Consider the following 13,547-nt stretch of genomic DNA (forward strand, 5'->3'; position numbering starts at 1 on the left):
GGCCCCGCCCCTGCAGCAACCACGCCCCCTCCATGGAGCCAAGCCCCGCCCACGCCCAGCTCCTGGCCCGTTGGGGAGCACCACGGCCCCAGCCCTCCTGGGGGGTGAGCAGTTTTGGGAAGGCAACGCCTGCCTTGGCCCCGGCCTGCTGTGCTGAGGTCCCGTGGAGGGCTAGAAGAGCCTGGTTCAGCCGTGGGCAGCCTGGCTGACAGTCCCGTCCGGAAGCCACCTTGTCTCTCGTGGACGTTTCTGAAGCGAGTCTCTCCAGCATCCCGGCCTGCCCCCGCAGGCTGTCCGAGGGCCTGGCTCTCCTGGCCGTGCATGCTGCGTGTCCCGCTGGACAGAGGCTCTCGCAAGCTGTCCACAGCCGCGCCCCCCTGCCACCGTGGAACGGGCCCTACGAAGCTCGCCAGAGAGCTGCCGAGAGGAGGGGCGGGGCTGGGCTCCCGGGCTGTGATTTTTACAGGCTTCGCGGCGGCCGGGGGCTCGCAATGCGACCCCCCCAGTGTGGGAAGAGCTGGGCGCCTCCGGAAACGCTCCCCGGGCTGAGCGTTGAGGAGCCGATTTTCAGCACGGTCACGTCCCCGTTAGACACCGATTCCTTGGCTGTTCGCGCTCCGTCCCTCTCTGCCTCTTGCTCGTTTTCCCTCCATCGCCCAAGCTGAGAGAGTCCTTTCCCTGCCCCCCCCCAGTTCCCACGCAGTCCCACTGCGCCGCCGCGTCGGGCTCGCTCGCCCGCTCCTCTCCTTCGAAGATTTCTATTGATCCGGCGCTTTCACGGGCGTGCATTTAAAAACAACTGGCTCTAGGCCAAGATCGCCCTGCACGGCCGCACCGAGTGCACTGGCTTCTCGTCCTGGCCTGGGCCTCCCGGCGTGGCACGTTCCACGTGCGTGCTCGCCCTGGGTGGCTGAGGCACAGCACGTTCCCATGAACCCTGCCCTCCCGGGCCGCAGCTGGGCGAGGACGTGGGAGGTGACTCGGCCGGGGTGCTCCGGGGTGGGGAGACTTACGGCTGCGGTGGGGGAGGAAATGCAGCGCACGGCGGGCTCGGAACGGGGCCGGCGCGGCCTCTTCGTTCCAGGAGGAAGGGGTCAGCGCTTCCCTCGCTACAGCTGTCTGCCCGCAGAGCGGGGGCTGCTTGGCCAGGCCCTGGGGGAGGGTGCCTGGGGCGCAGAGCTGCCACGTGGGCGGTGCTGGGCTCTGTAGTGACCCTCCCCTCTCGGCGTGCCCAAGGGAACCCGCTAGTGGGGCAGTTCTTGGGGAAACTTGCCAGGAGCCCCAGAGAGGGAGCCTGTTCCAGCCCGGTTGAGCTGGCTGGAGGAGGGATGCGCAGAGCGAGGGCCCTGCCTGAGGGGCGGGGACAGGTCGCTGTGCGGGGAAGGCTGGGCTCTGCCCTTGGGCCGGCCCCGGTCCCGTGGAGAAGCCAGACCAGAGCTGCCGCGGCGAGGTCTGGGGCCTGGTCAATGCTGTTGCGTAGCCAAGAGGAGCCTCTTCTGCCCCGGGGACGGCAAGCGAGGGGGAGAGTCTGGCTCTGAAAGGCGCCTGGAAACAAAGCGGGATGGGACACGGGGGAGGGGCGTGTTGGTTCTCTGCCCTGCACAGTGCCGGGGCTGGCGAGCCATCAGGTTAGGGAACGGCACGGCCCGTGGGCCACGGCTTTCCTGCGGCAGGCAGCAGAAGGGGTGGGGGCTAGCTGAGGAGCGGCAGGCCGGGGAATGGACATAGGGGCTCCGAAGAGGAAAGTGGGCGGCGGGGAGGGATTGGCTCCGGATTTGGTCCCCACTTGGGTTCCTGGTCTGCATGCCCCAGGCAGCGGCGTTGGGGTGCTGCGACGGGAGGCGGGGACGGCTCTTCCCTGAGGGAAATGCTGGATCCCCGGGCCCGCTGCCTATGCCAAGGCAGCTGCTGTGTGCCACGGGCGCCTCTTGTCCTGTCCCTTCGCGGGCCGCCTTGGCCTCCCGCGTCACTGGCAGGGAGCCGTTTGCCCAGCTCCGCACTGGGGCGGTCTGAGCGCCTCGCTGCGGTGCTGGCGCCGCTCTCGTTGCCCCCCCCGGCCGCGGGGCCGGTGCGTTGAGCTGCAGAGTGAGCGATCTCGGCCAGGCCCTAGGAGTGCCAGGGCTGCCTGCTGCTGTGCCTCTTTGGGGTGCTTGGCGAGGGTAGCCCCCGGCTCCGTCTGCCTTCCTCCCTCCCCATAGCATCCCGCCGCAACGACAGGGTCTGAAGCTGCTGCAGGTGCCAAGTGAAAAGTGGGGACCTAAAAGGTTAACCAGTTACCGGTAAACATCACCCTCTCTGGCACACTTCCAGGGCATGCTTACCCAGGTACCTGGTGGCCTGTCAGGGATGTTCAGCACTTCTGCCTTCCGCCTTTGAAATGTACAGGAGTCCCAGCGGGGGCTCGTGTGCATGTCAAAGTGGAAGCACCGCATGGAGCCTGGGATCAGCTGGGGACTCCCCAGCTGAACCTGGGCTCTGCGGGGCGCTGCCGCTTTGAAGTACCCCCCTCTTCTGCCCCTCCCCTGGCTGCCTCTATCTGATGGAGGCAGCCAGGGGGGTGGAAGCGACTAGTCGACTATCCGCTAAGCCAGAGCTACTCAACTTTGGAAGCCCCAGGGGCCACAATGATACTCACAGCACATGCGGGGGCCGCAACTTAAATGTGGTTGCAGAAACATGCAAATATATATGCAAATATATGGAAATATCTTTGTTCACACTGATGGGCATGAATACAAAGCGCTTCCCACAATGCCCCAGCACCTCCTCCCTGGGGGCTAGAAACGCCTGCACCCATCTGTTCCAGCCAGCCCGTCCGCTTGCGTCTTTCAGTGCTCACCCCGCCTTGGAGATGCCTTGCCATTGTGGAGGCCACGTTCACCCGTGGGCTGTGCTGAGCCCCACGTAAATCCAAACCACCCCACGGGCCACAAACAAATGGGCCGCATGTTGAGTAGCTCCGCGCTAAGCCTTTATCAGATAGCCGACTAGTCCTTCACATCCCTAGCAGGGCGCCACTCCAACCCGGACAGCCCAGTTAACTTGTAACACGTTTATTTTACAACCTGTCGAAAGTGAAAGCAGGGCTGTGGGGAGCAGTGGAAGCAGGGGACAGGAGAGAGAACTCATCCGTGTGTCGGCAAACCCGCTGCAGGAGGCAGGGCTGCGGGGTGGGCTCGGAGTGGCAGATATCCTTTCCGTCACGGTGACTTCCTAGAACACCAACCAGGGCGCGTGCGTCTTAATTGCTGAGGTGTGACGTAGTGGGGGTACTTGCTGGGCTGTGGTGACCCCTGCTGTCTGGAGCAAGACCCAGCAGGGAAAACCTCATTATGCAAAGGTGACTCAAAAACCTGTCTGACCTGCGGCCCCCCATGGGGAGAAACAAAGGGAGGTGGATGCTGCCCTGGCTGTGGGCAGGGCTGGAAGAGGGGGAGTGAGTTCCTGGCTGGAAGGCAGGGAAGAAGGAGCTGGGGAGGGGGGCTGGGACTCCCCTATCTCAAGGGGGGCACTGAGGCCTCTTAGCCCCAGTTCCTGTAACCAGATTACATCTGTGCTGCGCTGTGCTGGAGGAACAATAAACAACCTCCATTCTACTGGCTGGTGAAGTCTGTTCATGCCATTTCGGGGTGCAGGAGATGGGAAAATCCCGACGCGTTGTCACATGAGGCATCATCTGGAAGGAAGAATTGACTCCGAAAAACAAGCAGGGCCAGTGTGGGACTCCTTGGGGAACCTGCCCAGTGCCCAAAGAGCCATCCTCAAGGGAGCAGGCTGGGCCACTGGACAAGAAGAAGCTGGTTTGGAGGGAAGGGGACGGCAGCTGTAAACTATAAACAGCCCCGTGCAGCAAGGGGAACGGCTAGCGATGGATTAAAAGTCACATGCTAAGGATGTAGCAAACGGGCCTTGGCTCCAAGCAAGGCAGCGGAGCGCTGATAACGGGACTCGATTGAACTGAAGAAGCCAAGGGAGATCACGTCAATGCAGAGCGGCGTGGTTTCTGGGAAGAGAGATCTCGTCCAACTCGCTGGGTCTCTTTTTTAGGAGGTTACTCGTGTGGCTGATAACGGTCGTGGCGTTGACACACTGGACTTTGGCTTCTGCACGGCATTCCATGGCAGAGTTCTTTAAAGAGAACCCAGCTGGGGCGATGTGAAATCCACAGGCGTGTTCCGGGGATTAAACACTGGCCAACGGATAGGTCAGGCAGTGCCACTGTACAGGGGTGCCTGCCTGCCTGCCTGCCGCGGGCGAGTTCATATTTTTCTCACTGCACTGGAGGGAAGCGTAAATCGTCGGGGGTTGTGTTTGACAGGCGACCGGCGGCGCAGGGGCTAGATCCTGGGCATGGGAGGGGTCTCCAGGCAGCGAGGGACTCCCCTTGGCTGCCAGCCCATCCTGCGGAGGCCCCCTGGGCCATGTGCCTACCTGCCCACAGGGGCCGATGGGCTCAGCATGAGCTCCTGCCCCAGACAGGTGTGAAGAGGCCTCTGTCCGCACCTGGCAACGCTCCGTTGTGGTTCAGGGCTGAGCTCCCCGCCGAGCTTGCTCCTGGCTTGCATTCCCCCTACTGTGGGAGCCCTGGGCCTCTCCAGGCAGGTGCCCCTAACCACGCAGCATCTCCCAGGAGATGGACTCGCCCGGGGCCTCCCAACCTGGTGCCCCCCGGAACAAGGGACCCTGCAAAGTGCTCTCGGAGCAGGGGTGCCCCTTCCTCCCCGGCGCGCCACGTACGCCGTGGCCTGCGTTCAGAGCGCGCACGGGGTGGGCTGGGGGCAGGGGATACGTGGCAGGACTCTCCCTGACCGCTCCTGGGAGACCTTCATTCGGCTTCGCCGGGCCCCGGAGGGCCGCAGGGGATGCCATCGGCTGTGGGCTTAAACGCCGGGCTTTTGAAATGCTTTGCTCTTAGTGAATTTTTTTCCTCTCTGTTTCTCTCTCCTCCCCCGTCCCTGCCCCACTGCAGTTCTGGGCTGTGTCACAGCCGGCGCCGGGAGGCTGAGGAGAGGCCTACGCAGCGAGGAAGGCCAAGCGGGGTCCCTGAGAGCATGGGGAAGGGCTGAGCGGGGGCCGTGCGCACAGCCCGGAGGGGGGGCCGCTGTCGAGCGCGCCCCGCGGAGCCGCAGCTGTTCCCAGGCCCTGCCACAGATGTGGAGCTCCTCGCCGGCTCAGCTGTCTCCCAGGCAACCGGAGCCGGGAGGCCCCCTCAGCTGCCAGGAGACGCGGATGGAAAGCAGCCGCCAGCCAGGTGCAGGCGAGGCAGGGAGGGGACGCGGCTCGGCGTTCCCCTGAGATGCGCTCGTCTTCCGCCCCCCGGGCCGCCCCGCGCAGCCGGTGACCGGCCGGCACCAAGACGTGCTCCCTTCCCGCCGTCGGCGCTCGCAGCCAGCCTCTCGGGGCGGGGACATGAGGCGCCCAGCTCCCCTCTGGGGCCTAAGGCAGGGGGGAGCCCCCGGTGCCTGTTAATTCCGGGCGTGAGGATGCCGTGGAGAGCCCCGGGGACCGGCAGCCGGACTGCCTGCCCCAGCCCATAACGGAGCAGCCGGGCCTGCCCCTGTGGGTGCTACAGGGAGCTGGACGCGTCGCTGAGCCCATCTGCAGGGCGCCCGGCCAGCCTTGCCGCCCCCGAGCGTGCCCTATGCCCTTCAGCCGCCGCGGGGAGGGCGGGCAGCGGACTGGGCACGCAGGCCGGCAGCCAAGCCAGCGGCCGCGGTGACCCCCGCCCCGGCAGGCCGGTCCTTTCCTCTCCCCGCTCCACCATGAAGTGCTCCCTGCGGTTCTGGTTCCTCTCGACCGCCTTCCTGCTGGTCTTCGTCATGTCGTTGCTCTTCACCTACTCGCACCCCAGCATGGCCTACCTGGACCCCGGCGGCCCGGGCGGCATCCACCGGGTGAAGCTGGTGCCCGGCTACGCCGGCATGCAGCGCCTCAGCAAGGGCGGGCTCCTCGGGCCCGGCTGCCCCTGCCGCAGGTGCACGGAGGACGTGGGGGCCTTGGAGTGGTTCAACAGCCACTACGACGCCAGCATCTCCCCGGTGTGGACCAAGGAGAACACGGACCTGCCGCTGGACGTCCAGAGGTGGTGGATGGTGAGTGAGCCCGGCCAGGCCTCGCGTCGGTGGGTCTCAAGCCCTCGCTCTGGGAGGGGGTCCCCTCTGCCCCCCAGCTTGCCCGTTCGCCCCCCTGCAACCTCCCCTCTGCTCCGCAGCTCAGGCTCCGGAAACCGTGCCGCCCCCTCCCCCCCCGTCCCTGCGGAGCCCAGTCCCAGTGACGTTCACACGCAGCCACTGGGCAGCCCCCAGGCAGCCCCCTTCCTTGGTCCTCGCGGGGGGGGGGTGTCTGCTCAACCCACTCCCCCCTAGGGAGTCTCCCAGGCTGAGCGCTGCCCTGAGAACTCCTGTCTAGCCCCACTGTCTTCCCTGCGGGCTGGGCGCACCAAACAGAGGGGGACATAGGGGACATAGGGGTGCATCTGTGCCTAGCCCACAGGGAACAGTGTGGTCTAGTGGTTAGTACACACAGCACAGCTGGGAGTCGGACTCTCCTTTGCCCACCCCTGGTCAAGTCACTTTCTCCCGGGAGCACAGCGCTGTGGTTCTGACCTGCCGGCACATGGTGCAGGTGTAAAATCACACCCCAGTGAGTGGCAGCAGAGAATCAGGCCCTTGGCTCCCATCCTAGCTCTGCCTCCGACTTATCCCAGCCTTGGGGGAGTCACTCTGTTTCCCCACCTGTAAAATTGGGTGAGCCTCGCCTTGCAGGGGGGTGCCCCCAGAACGTCCTCCCCCCCCCCCCCTCCGGTTCCTAGTGCACACGGTCAGGATAGACCCCTCTGCTCTGGAGGTGAGCACGCAGCCGGTCTCGCGTGCTTTAACTGTGCAGCAAGGGAAGATCCTGTGTCCCTGCTACCCTGGCTGGAGAATCTGGCAGGTTCCTGGTGCAGCCGGCTTGGTGCTGTTGCAGCTTCGGGGGCTGTGGGAGCAGCTGGCTCGCCTCTCTCAGGGGCCAGCGGGAGGCAGATTAAGGATGTGAAAGCGTCACTGGTTAACCAATACGCTTGATGCTTCTCCGTTTCCCTTGACTATTGCACTGTGCCGGGGGCGCTGGCGAGGGCACCGTGCCAAGCTGGCAGCCAGAGCCCCAGGCACGGCAGCAGCCGGGATGCTGGGGGTGTGGGGCTGGCAGCAGGATCCCCCAGTAAAACACGGGCCTCCCCTTAGCTCCCCGGGAAACCTTTACCCGTGTTGTTGGCAGTGCACGTTCCTGGCATCCCTAGGGCAGCTATCCCCCTGCCCAGGTACAAGGCCAGATTGCTGGGCGTGGGGGCGGGAGGGAAGTGCTGCTGCCGGCGCCTCCACCCTGCACACAGAGAGCGTATTCCCTCCGCAAGGCGACGGCGACGTGAAAATGAACCTTTTCGCTCTCGGCCTGCTGCTGGGGGCCTCGTGCCACGGGCAGGGTGGGGGCCGTGGGTCTCAAGCCAGCTGTCCCTCCATATGCCTGCCTGGTAGCTGCCAAGAGCCACTTGGACATCGCAGCCTCACAGACGTGCAAGCGCCTCTAGCTGCTGCTGTGGGGAGGGGGCTCGGTGCACGTGGCACCTGGACCAAAGGCAGTGTGCCCAGTGCGGCAGGCCAGGCGAGCAGCCCAGGGCCTGGCGGCTGCCTCCCCCTCCAGATAGGAGGAGGTGTTGGCCACTGCAGCTCGGCCTGGCTGCGGTCCCCAGTGCCTGGTCTGCACTCCCGCTCTGCCTGCCAGATAGGATCGCCTTGCCCATGTGCAATGCCGGGCCGTACGGGGTGGGGGTGGGGACTTATGGGTGGCAGCTGAGGGCCCAACTGTGGCAGGCAAGTCCCAGCCCCGCCCCTTCTGACGGAGGCCCCGCCCCTTCTGACGGAGGCCCCGCCCCTTCTGACCGAGGCCCCGCCCAGTGGTGCCAAGACCCCGCCCAGCCCTGAAGCCCGATCCTTATTGGCCAGCCGGAGGACTCCCAGATTGAGTGTCCGCTTTCAGGCCTTCTGACAACAGCCAGCACAGTTGACGGAAGGGCTGAGGGGGGACCCCAACCCCACCTCCTCAGGAACATTAGCCCCAGGGGTAGGGTGCTCACCAGGGCTGGGGGATGGCTGCAAGTCCCCTACTGCCTGCTGTGGGGAGGCCTCTGAGGCTGGCTCTACCCTGTGGCTACGGGCTGTCCGGGAGCGGAGCGGTGCTGCCCTGGTGCAGGGCCGGGAACGTGGTTGTCCCACCTCCCAGGCGAGCGCCTGAACCCCCCGGGCTGCAGAGTCCTTCTCACTCCTTCCCCGGCACGGCTGGGTCCCGTTCGCAGCCCGTGGCAGGGCCAGACATGCCAGGGCAGTGCTGCTAGCCGGGCATGGGGACAGCCACGTCCCTCCGCCCACTGCCCCAGCCTGGCTGAGCACCCCTAGACACCGAGGGTGGAGTGGGGGCAGGCTGCGCAGCAGCTGCTGGAGTGGAATGGCCTCATGTCCAGCAGACAGCCTCACCTCGCCATGGGAGCAGGTGTGTCGGGCTGGTTTAAGTGTCGATGCCAGCCCCGGACAGACCCCACCCTGAGACTGGCGCTGCTCCGGGGTGACCCAGCCAGCCCTGCACGCTGCTGCCCCCCCCGGGGGAGGGGTCTTCAGGGCAGATGGAAACAGGCCGGTGGGTGGGAGCTCCGGGGTGCGTCCCTCGGCAGGGATGGGAGAGGCTGGGCTGGCCCCAGCAGCTCTGGCGGCGTGGGGTCTCGGAGCCAGTGCTCTGACTCTCAGTGCCAAGCTGCCGCTGCGCCCCCCTTTCTGTAGCCTGCAGCGCTTGGCTGCTGGGCAGCACGAGGCAGGGGCTTCGCCTGAGATGCTTTCAGGGCAACATGGGCTGGGAGCTTGAGACTCCGGTTCCCCACAGTGCCTGAGCCCCACAAACACCGAGCTCTTTCGCGCCCCCAGTGCCACAGGGTGAGATAAGGGACGTGAGCAAGATCAGCCCAGAAGTCTGTGGCAGAGGCAGGGCACTGACCTCCAGTATGTGCACCTGCTCCTCAGGGCTCTTCCGCCTGGCTGGCAGTGGGTTTCGTTAGAGGTACCCCTGCAGTGCTGGCAAACCGGCTGCTGCCATGCCAGGCTGGGAGTCCAGCTGGGGGTGCACGGGAAATCAGAGCGACTTTTTTTACCCATTCTACTGCCCGAAGCAGGAAAAAACTGCCAAGAGAAGGGCATAGGGACAGAGGAGACCTCGTGGGGGGCAGTGTCCCATGGCTGCCAACCTGGGGTCTCTGCAGTTGCCGAAGGAGGAACATGGTTTAGAAGAGGTCTCGGCGTGATCCATCCGGCGTTCCTGCTAATGGTGCTCTGAGAACAGGGTGCGGAAGGGGTCTTGTTGGGTGGCCAAGTGCATCGCCTAACCCCATCTCGGGTGTAAGTTCCACCTTCGAAACCGAACCAAACCAAGCAGGCCCCCACCTCCCCTTTGCTGCGCATGCTGCTGTTCCTGTAACGCCTTGCCGCTGTGCCCCATGACGTCTCGCTGGCCCTGGTGTCTCCGCAGATGCTGCAGCCCCAGTTCAAGTCGCACAACATTAACGAGGTCCTGGGCAGGCTCTTCCAGATTGTGCCGGGCGAGAACCCCTACGGCTCCCGCGACCCGAGGAAGTGCCGGCGCTGCGCGGTGGTGGGCAACTCCGGCAACCTGCGTGGCTCGGGCTACGGGCGAGAGATCGATGGGCACGACTTCATCATGAGGTGGGTGGCGGGGACGGCACCGCGCTGGGGGGCTGGGCGGCACTGCGCTGGGGGTGGGCGGCACTGCGCTGGGGGTGGGCGGCACCGCGCTGGGGGGCTGGGCGGCACCGGGCTGGGGGCTGGGGGGTACCGGGCTAGGGGCTGGCCGGCACCGGGCTGGGGGGTACCGCGCTGGGGGGCTGGGCGGCACCGGGCTGGGGGCTGGGGGGCACCGGGCTGGATGGCACCGGGCTGGGGGCTGGGCGGCACCGCGCTGGGGGGCTGGGCGGCACCGGGCTGGGGGCTGAGGGGCACCGGGCTGGGGGGCACCGGGCTGGGGGGCTGGGGGGCACCGCGCTGGGGGCTGGGGGGCACCGGGCTGGGGGGCACTGCGCTGCGGGCAGTATCTGAGCAGATCAGGTGGAAGCGTGTTGTCTGCGGGTGCCCGCTGCTGCCAGCTGTTTGAGAGCAGCCTCCCTCCGCCGGGTAGTCAAGACTTGTCTCCCGCCCCAGAATCCTCAGAGGCGCCTTCTCCATCGGCCTGGCTCTGCAGCTGGTGGTCCCCTGCTGTCTCTGACCTCCCAGTCCTTGGCTCGTTGAGCAGCTGGAAGGGGCAGGGCAGAGCTGTGTGCAACGGGCTGTTGCGTCCCCCCTTTCCCTGGCCAGGCCGGGCTCTGCACCGCGGCGTGTGTCGCTGCCGCTCGGGCCGTGGCTCCGGTCCTGGCCTAGACTCTGCCACCCTCTGCCCTTAGCATGAAAATCCCCCTCGTCTTAAGCCGGCCAGCGGTCCATCTGGATGCGACCCGGTTGTCTTTGCTGCCGGCCTGCCGTGCTGGCTCTCTGGCCTTGTCCTCGGCTGGCTGGCGCTTGCTCTCCGCGCCCTGTGGCTTCTGGCACGTGGCGGGTGGTGGTTGTGCAGGGGCTGGATTTGGTCTGCACTGTTTGTGGGTGCCCTGGGTTGCACAGATCGGGGAGAGAATCTTTGGGCTGCATTGTCCCGAGGGGACTGGCTTCCTGTGCGGAGCTGCTGCTCTCCAGGGGAGGTGGAGGAGGTGTCATCCCGCTCCTCCTCCCAAAGCATCCTAGCCCCGGGAGGCCACGCTGCCTCGGCTCCTCCGCAGGGAGCGCTAAGCGCGGGGATGCTGCAGTGTGACTGTCTGGGGGAACCACCGGTTAAAGCTCTGAAGTGCGGCCGTGAGCAGGAACGTGCCAGCCCTGCCTTGCCGCTGAGAGTCTGCCTGGATCAGCGCCGAGGCCTAACCCGCCGCCGTGGGCCCGAATCAGCCTTCGCTGCAGTCTGGCTGCCCCGGCGGCATCGCCTCGACCCTGGGGTTAGGATGCTGCTCTGGAAACCTGCTCTGACGCGGACCGGCTCTTCTCTGGCCACCCTGTCGCCGGTCAGGCAAGCTCACGGAGACAGTTTTCCTGGCTGGCCCGGCCACGGAGGCGGGACTGGCCTCTGGCTTGAGCAGGGAGCCACGCGACCCATCCTGGCATCAGTGGCCCGTGGCGCTGTGTGTGGGGGAAGCAGGGGCGGGCCTGGGGCTTGAGCATGGAGCCTGCAACCTCCTGTCGTGGTGTCCGTGGCCCGTGGCGCTGTGTGTGGGGGGAGCAGGGGCGGGCCTGTGGCTCGAGCAGGGAGCCGCGTGACCCATCGTGGCAGTGGCCCGTGGCGCTGAGTAGGGGGAAGTCTGGTCATGTCAGTGCCTTCATCCTCCGGCATGGGCTCAGCCCGGCTCCTCGTCCGATTGCTGCTCCCTTGCTGCCACCCAGTGGGGACTGGCAGGAGGACTGCGGGTGATGCAGCAAGGAGCAGACTGGCCAGAGAGCCGCCGAGTTCCTCCCTTAGGAGCGTTCACACTCCGAAGGGGCCGATTAGAGCAGCCCGGTCACTCGGCTACCCCTCCTTTCGCCCAGCGAGCCCTGGATGGAGGCCAGGAACTCGACTTGGATGGGCTCTTCCAGCCTCGATCTGAAGACCTCAAGAGATGGAGAAATCCAGTTCCCTGAGGCTCTACAGCGAATCTTTGGGCTGCTGGGAACAGCTTGCGCCTAATTTCCAAGTGAAATCGGTCTGGCTTCAGCGTCTAGTCACTGGTTCTCGGTCGGCCTCTCTGCTCTAGAGCAAAGATCCCATTAGTCCCGGGGGTTTTCCGCTGGTGAAGGAACCAGCATCCTGATCCGGTCACCTCGTATCCTCCTTTTGGTCAGCTAAACGGACCGAGCTCTCCTTTCTCGCTCGGAGGCATCTTCTCCAGCTCGCTGGTCACTCGGGTGGCTCTCTTTCGGCCCCCTCTGCAATTTTTCAACATCCTTTGCAGAGCGTGGGCACCAGAACTGGCTGCGCCATTCCCATGCCGTGTTCCGAGGTAAAATCGCCTTCTTGCTCCGGGTCTCTCCTTCCCTTATTGCAGACGGCGCAAGCGTTCCCGGGGCGTTGCGTGTCCACTGCGACCTCCTCCCCCCACGTGTCTTTCTCTGTCGCTGCTTTCTAGGACAGTCTCCTGTCTGGAGGCCCTGCCTGCGGTCCTGGCCCTAGGTGTAACTCTGCCTTTGGGTGTGTTCATCACCATCTCGCCAAGGAATCCGGATCCTGCCCTCCCCTCCCCTCGCTATCTAGAACTGGGGCACTCTTGGCGGGCCGGGGGGGGGGTGTTAAATTCCCAAATTCCCTGGTCTGTCAGAGGGGCACTGGAAAGGGAAGCCCGGGCGGGGTTCTCGCGTAACTAGCGCAAGGTCTCTTGCTCGTTCTGCTGAAGCTTCTCGCACAGGCTGTTCCCGGGCGGGACAGACCTCTGGCCTGCTCCAGGGCGGCAGCGTCTGGGTTCCTAGGACTTGTCGAGTTGGGGCCCCACCGCACCAGGCACTGTACAGACAGCGACCATGACACAGCCCCTACCCCACCGGGGAGACCCCTGGCTTCAGGAAGCCGCCTTACAGTTGGGGGTTGGGTGCCCAGTGGCTGGACCGCTTGTACCTGCTGCCCTGACCCTGCTCAGGGTTACAGCGATCACCAAGAGCTGAGCGCCCAAGGCTGCTGTGGGCATTGAGCATGGCTGCAGTGGGGGCCTTGTTGGGTCTGAGCGGCACAGGCGTAGGTATCCTGGCTCGGGGCACGAACCCCACAGCGTCAAGCTGAACATGAGAACGGCCAGACTGGGTCAGACCAACGGTCCATCCGGCCCAGCGTCCTGTCTGCCCACAGTGGCCAATGCCAGGTTCCTCAGAGGGAGGGAACCCAACAGGGAATTCTCACTTGATCCCCACCCTGTCACCCACCTCCAGAGAAACAGAGGGTAGGGACACCGTTCCTACCCAGCCTGGCTAATAGATTCATGGAGGTTGGGTCCATCAATGGCTATCTAGCTCTTTTTTGAACCCTGTTAAAGTCCTGGCCTTTACCACATCCTCTGGCGAGGAGTTCCACAGGTTGACTGTGCGCTGAGTGAAGAAAAACTTCCTTGTGTTTGTTTGAAACATGCTGCCTATTCATTTCATTTGGTGACCCCTAGTTCTTATATTGTGGGAATAAGTAAATCACTTTTCTTTATTCACTCTTTCCACACCAGTCATTTTATAGACCTCTCTCATATTCCCCCTTCATCTGCTCTTTTCTAAGCTGAAAAGTCCAAGTCTTTTTAATCTCTCTTCATATGGGACCTATTCCAAACCCATCATTTTTGTTGCCCTTTTCTGAACCTTTTCTAATGCCAATGGATCTTTTTTTGAGATGAAGCGACCATCTGTATGCAGTATTCAAGGTGTGGGCGTCCTATGGTTTTGTAGAGAACTGGGATTTCTTTAAAACCCCGTGTTTTGTCCGTA

General features: G+C 64.5%; 1 protein-coding gene across 4 annotated transcripts in view; it reads left to right on the forward strand.

The window, feature by feature from the left end:
- ST3GAL2 (ST3 beta-galactoside alpha-2,3-sialyltransferase 2) overlaps nt 1-13,547 on the forward strand; it is a 55,742-nt gene that overhangs the window by 35,133 nt on the left and 7,062 nt on the right. For all 4 annotated transcript variants that reach the window (XM_075940582.2, XM_075940585.2, XM_075940583.2 and 1 more), the window contains exons 2-3: nt 4,970-6,092; nt 9,550-9,743. In XM_075940582.2, coding sequence (XP_075796697.1) covers nt 5,763-6,092; nt 9,550-9,743 — 524 coding nt within the window. In that variant the 5' untranslated portion in view covers nt 4,970-5,762. The remainder of the gene's footprint in view (nt 1-4,969; nt 6,093-9,549; nt 9,744-13,547) is intronic.

This window comes from Pelodiscus sinensis, chromosome 12 (genome assembly GCF_052426305.1).
Source record: "Pelodiscus sinensis isolate ZL-2025 chromosome 12, ASM5242630v1, whole genome shotgun sequence".
NCBI classification, from domain to species: Eukaryota; Metazoa; Chordata; order Testudines; family Trionychidae; genus Pelodiscus; species Pelodiscus sinensis.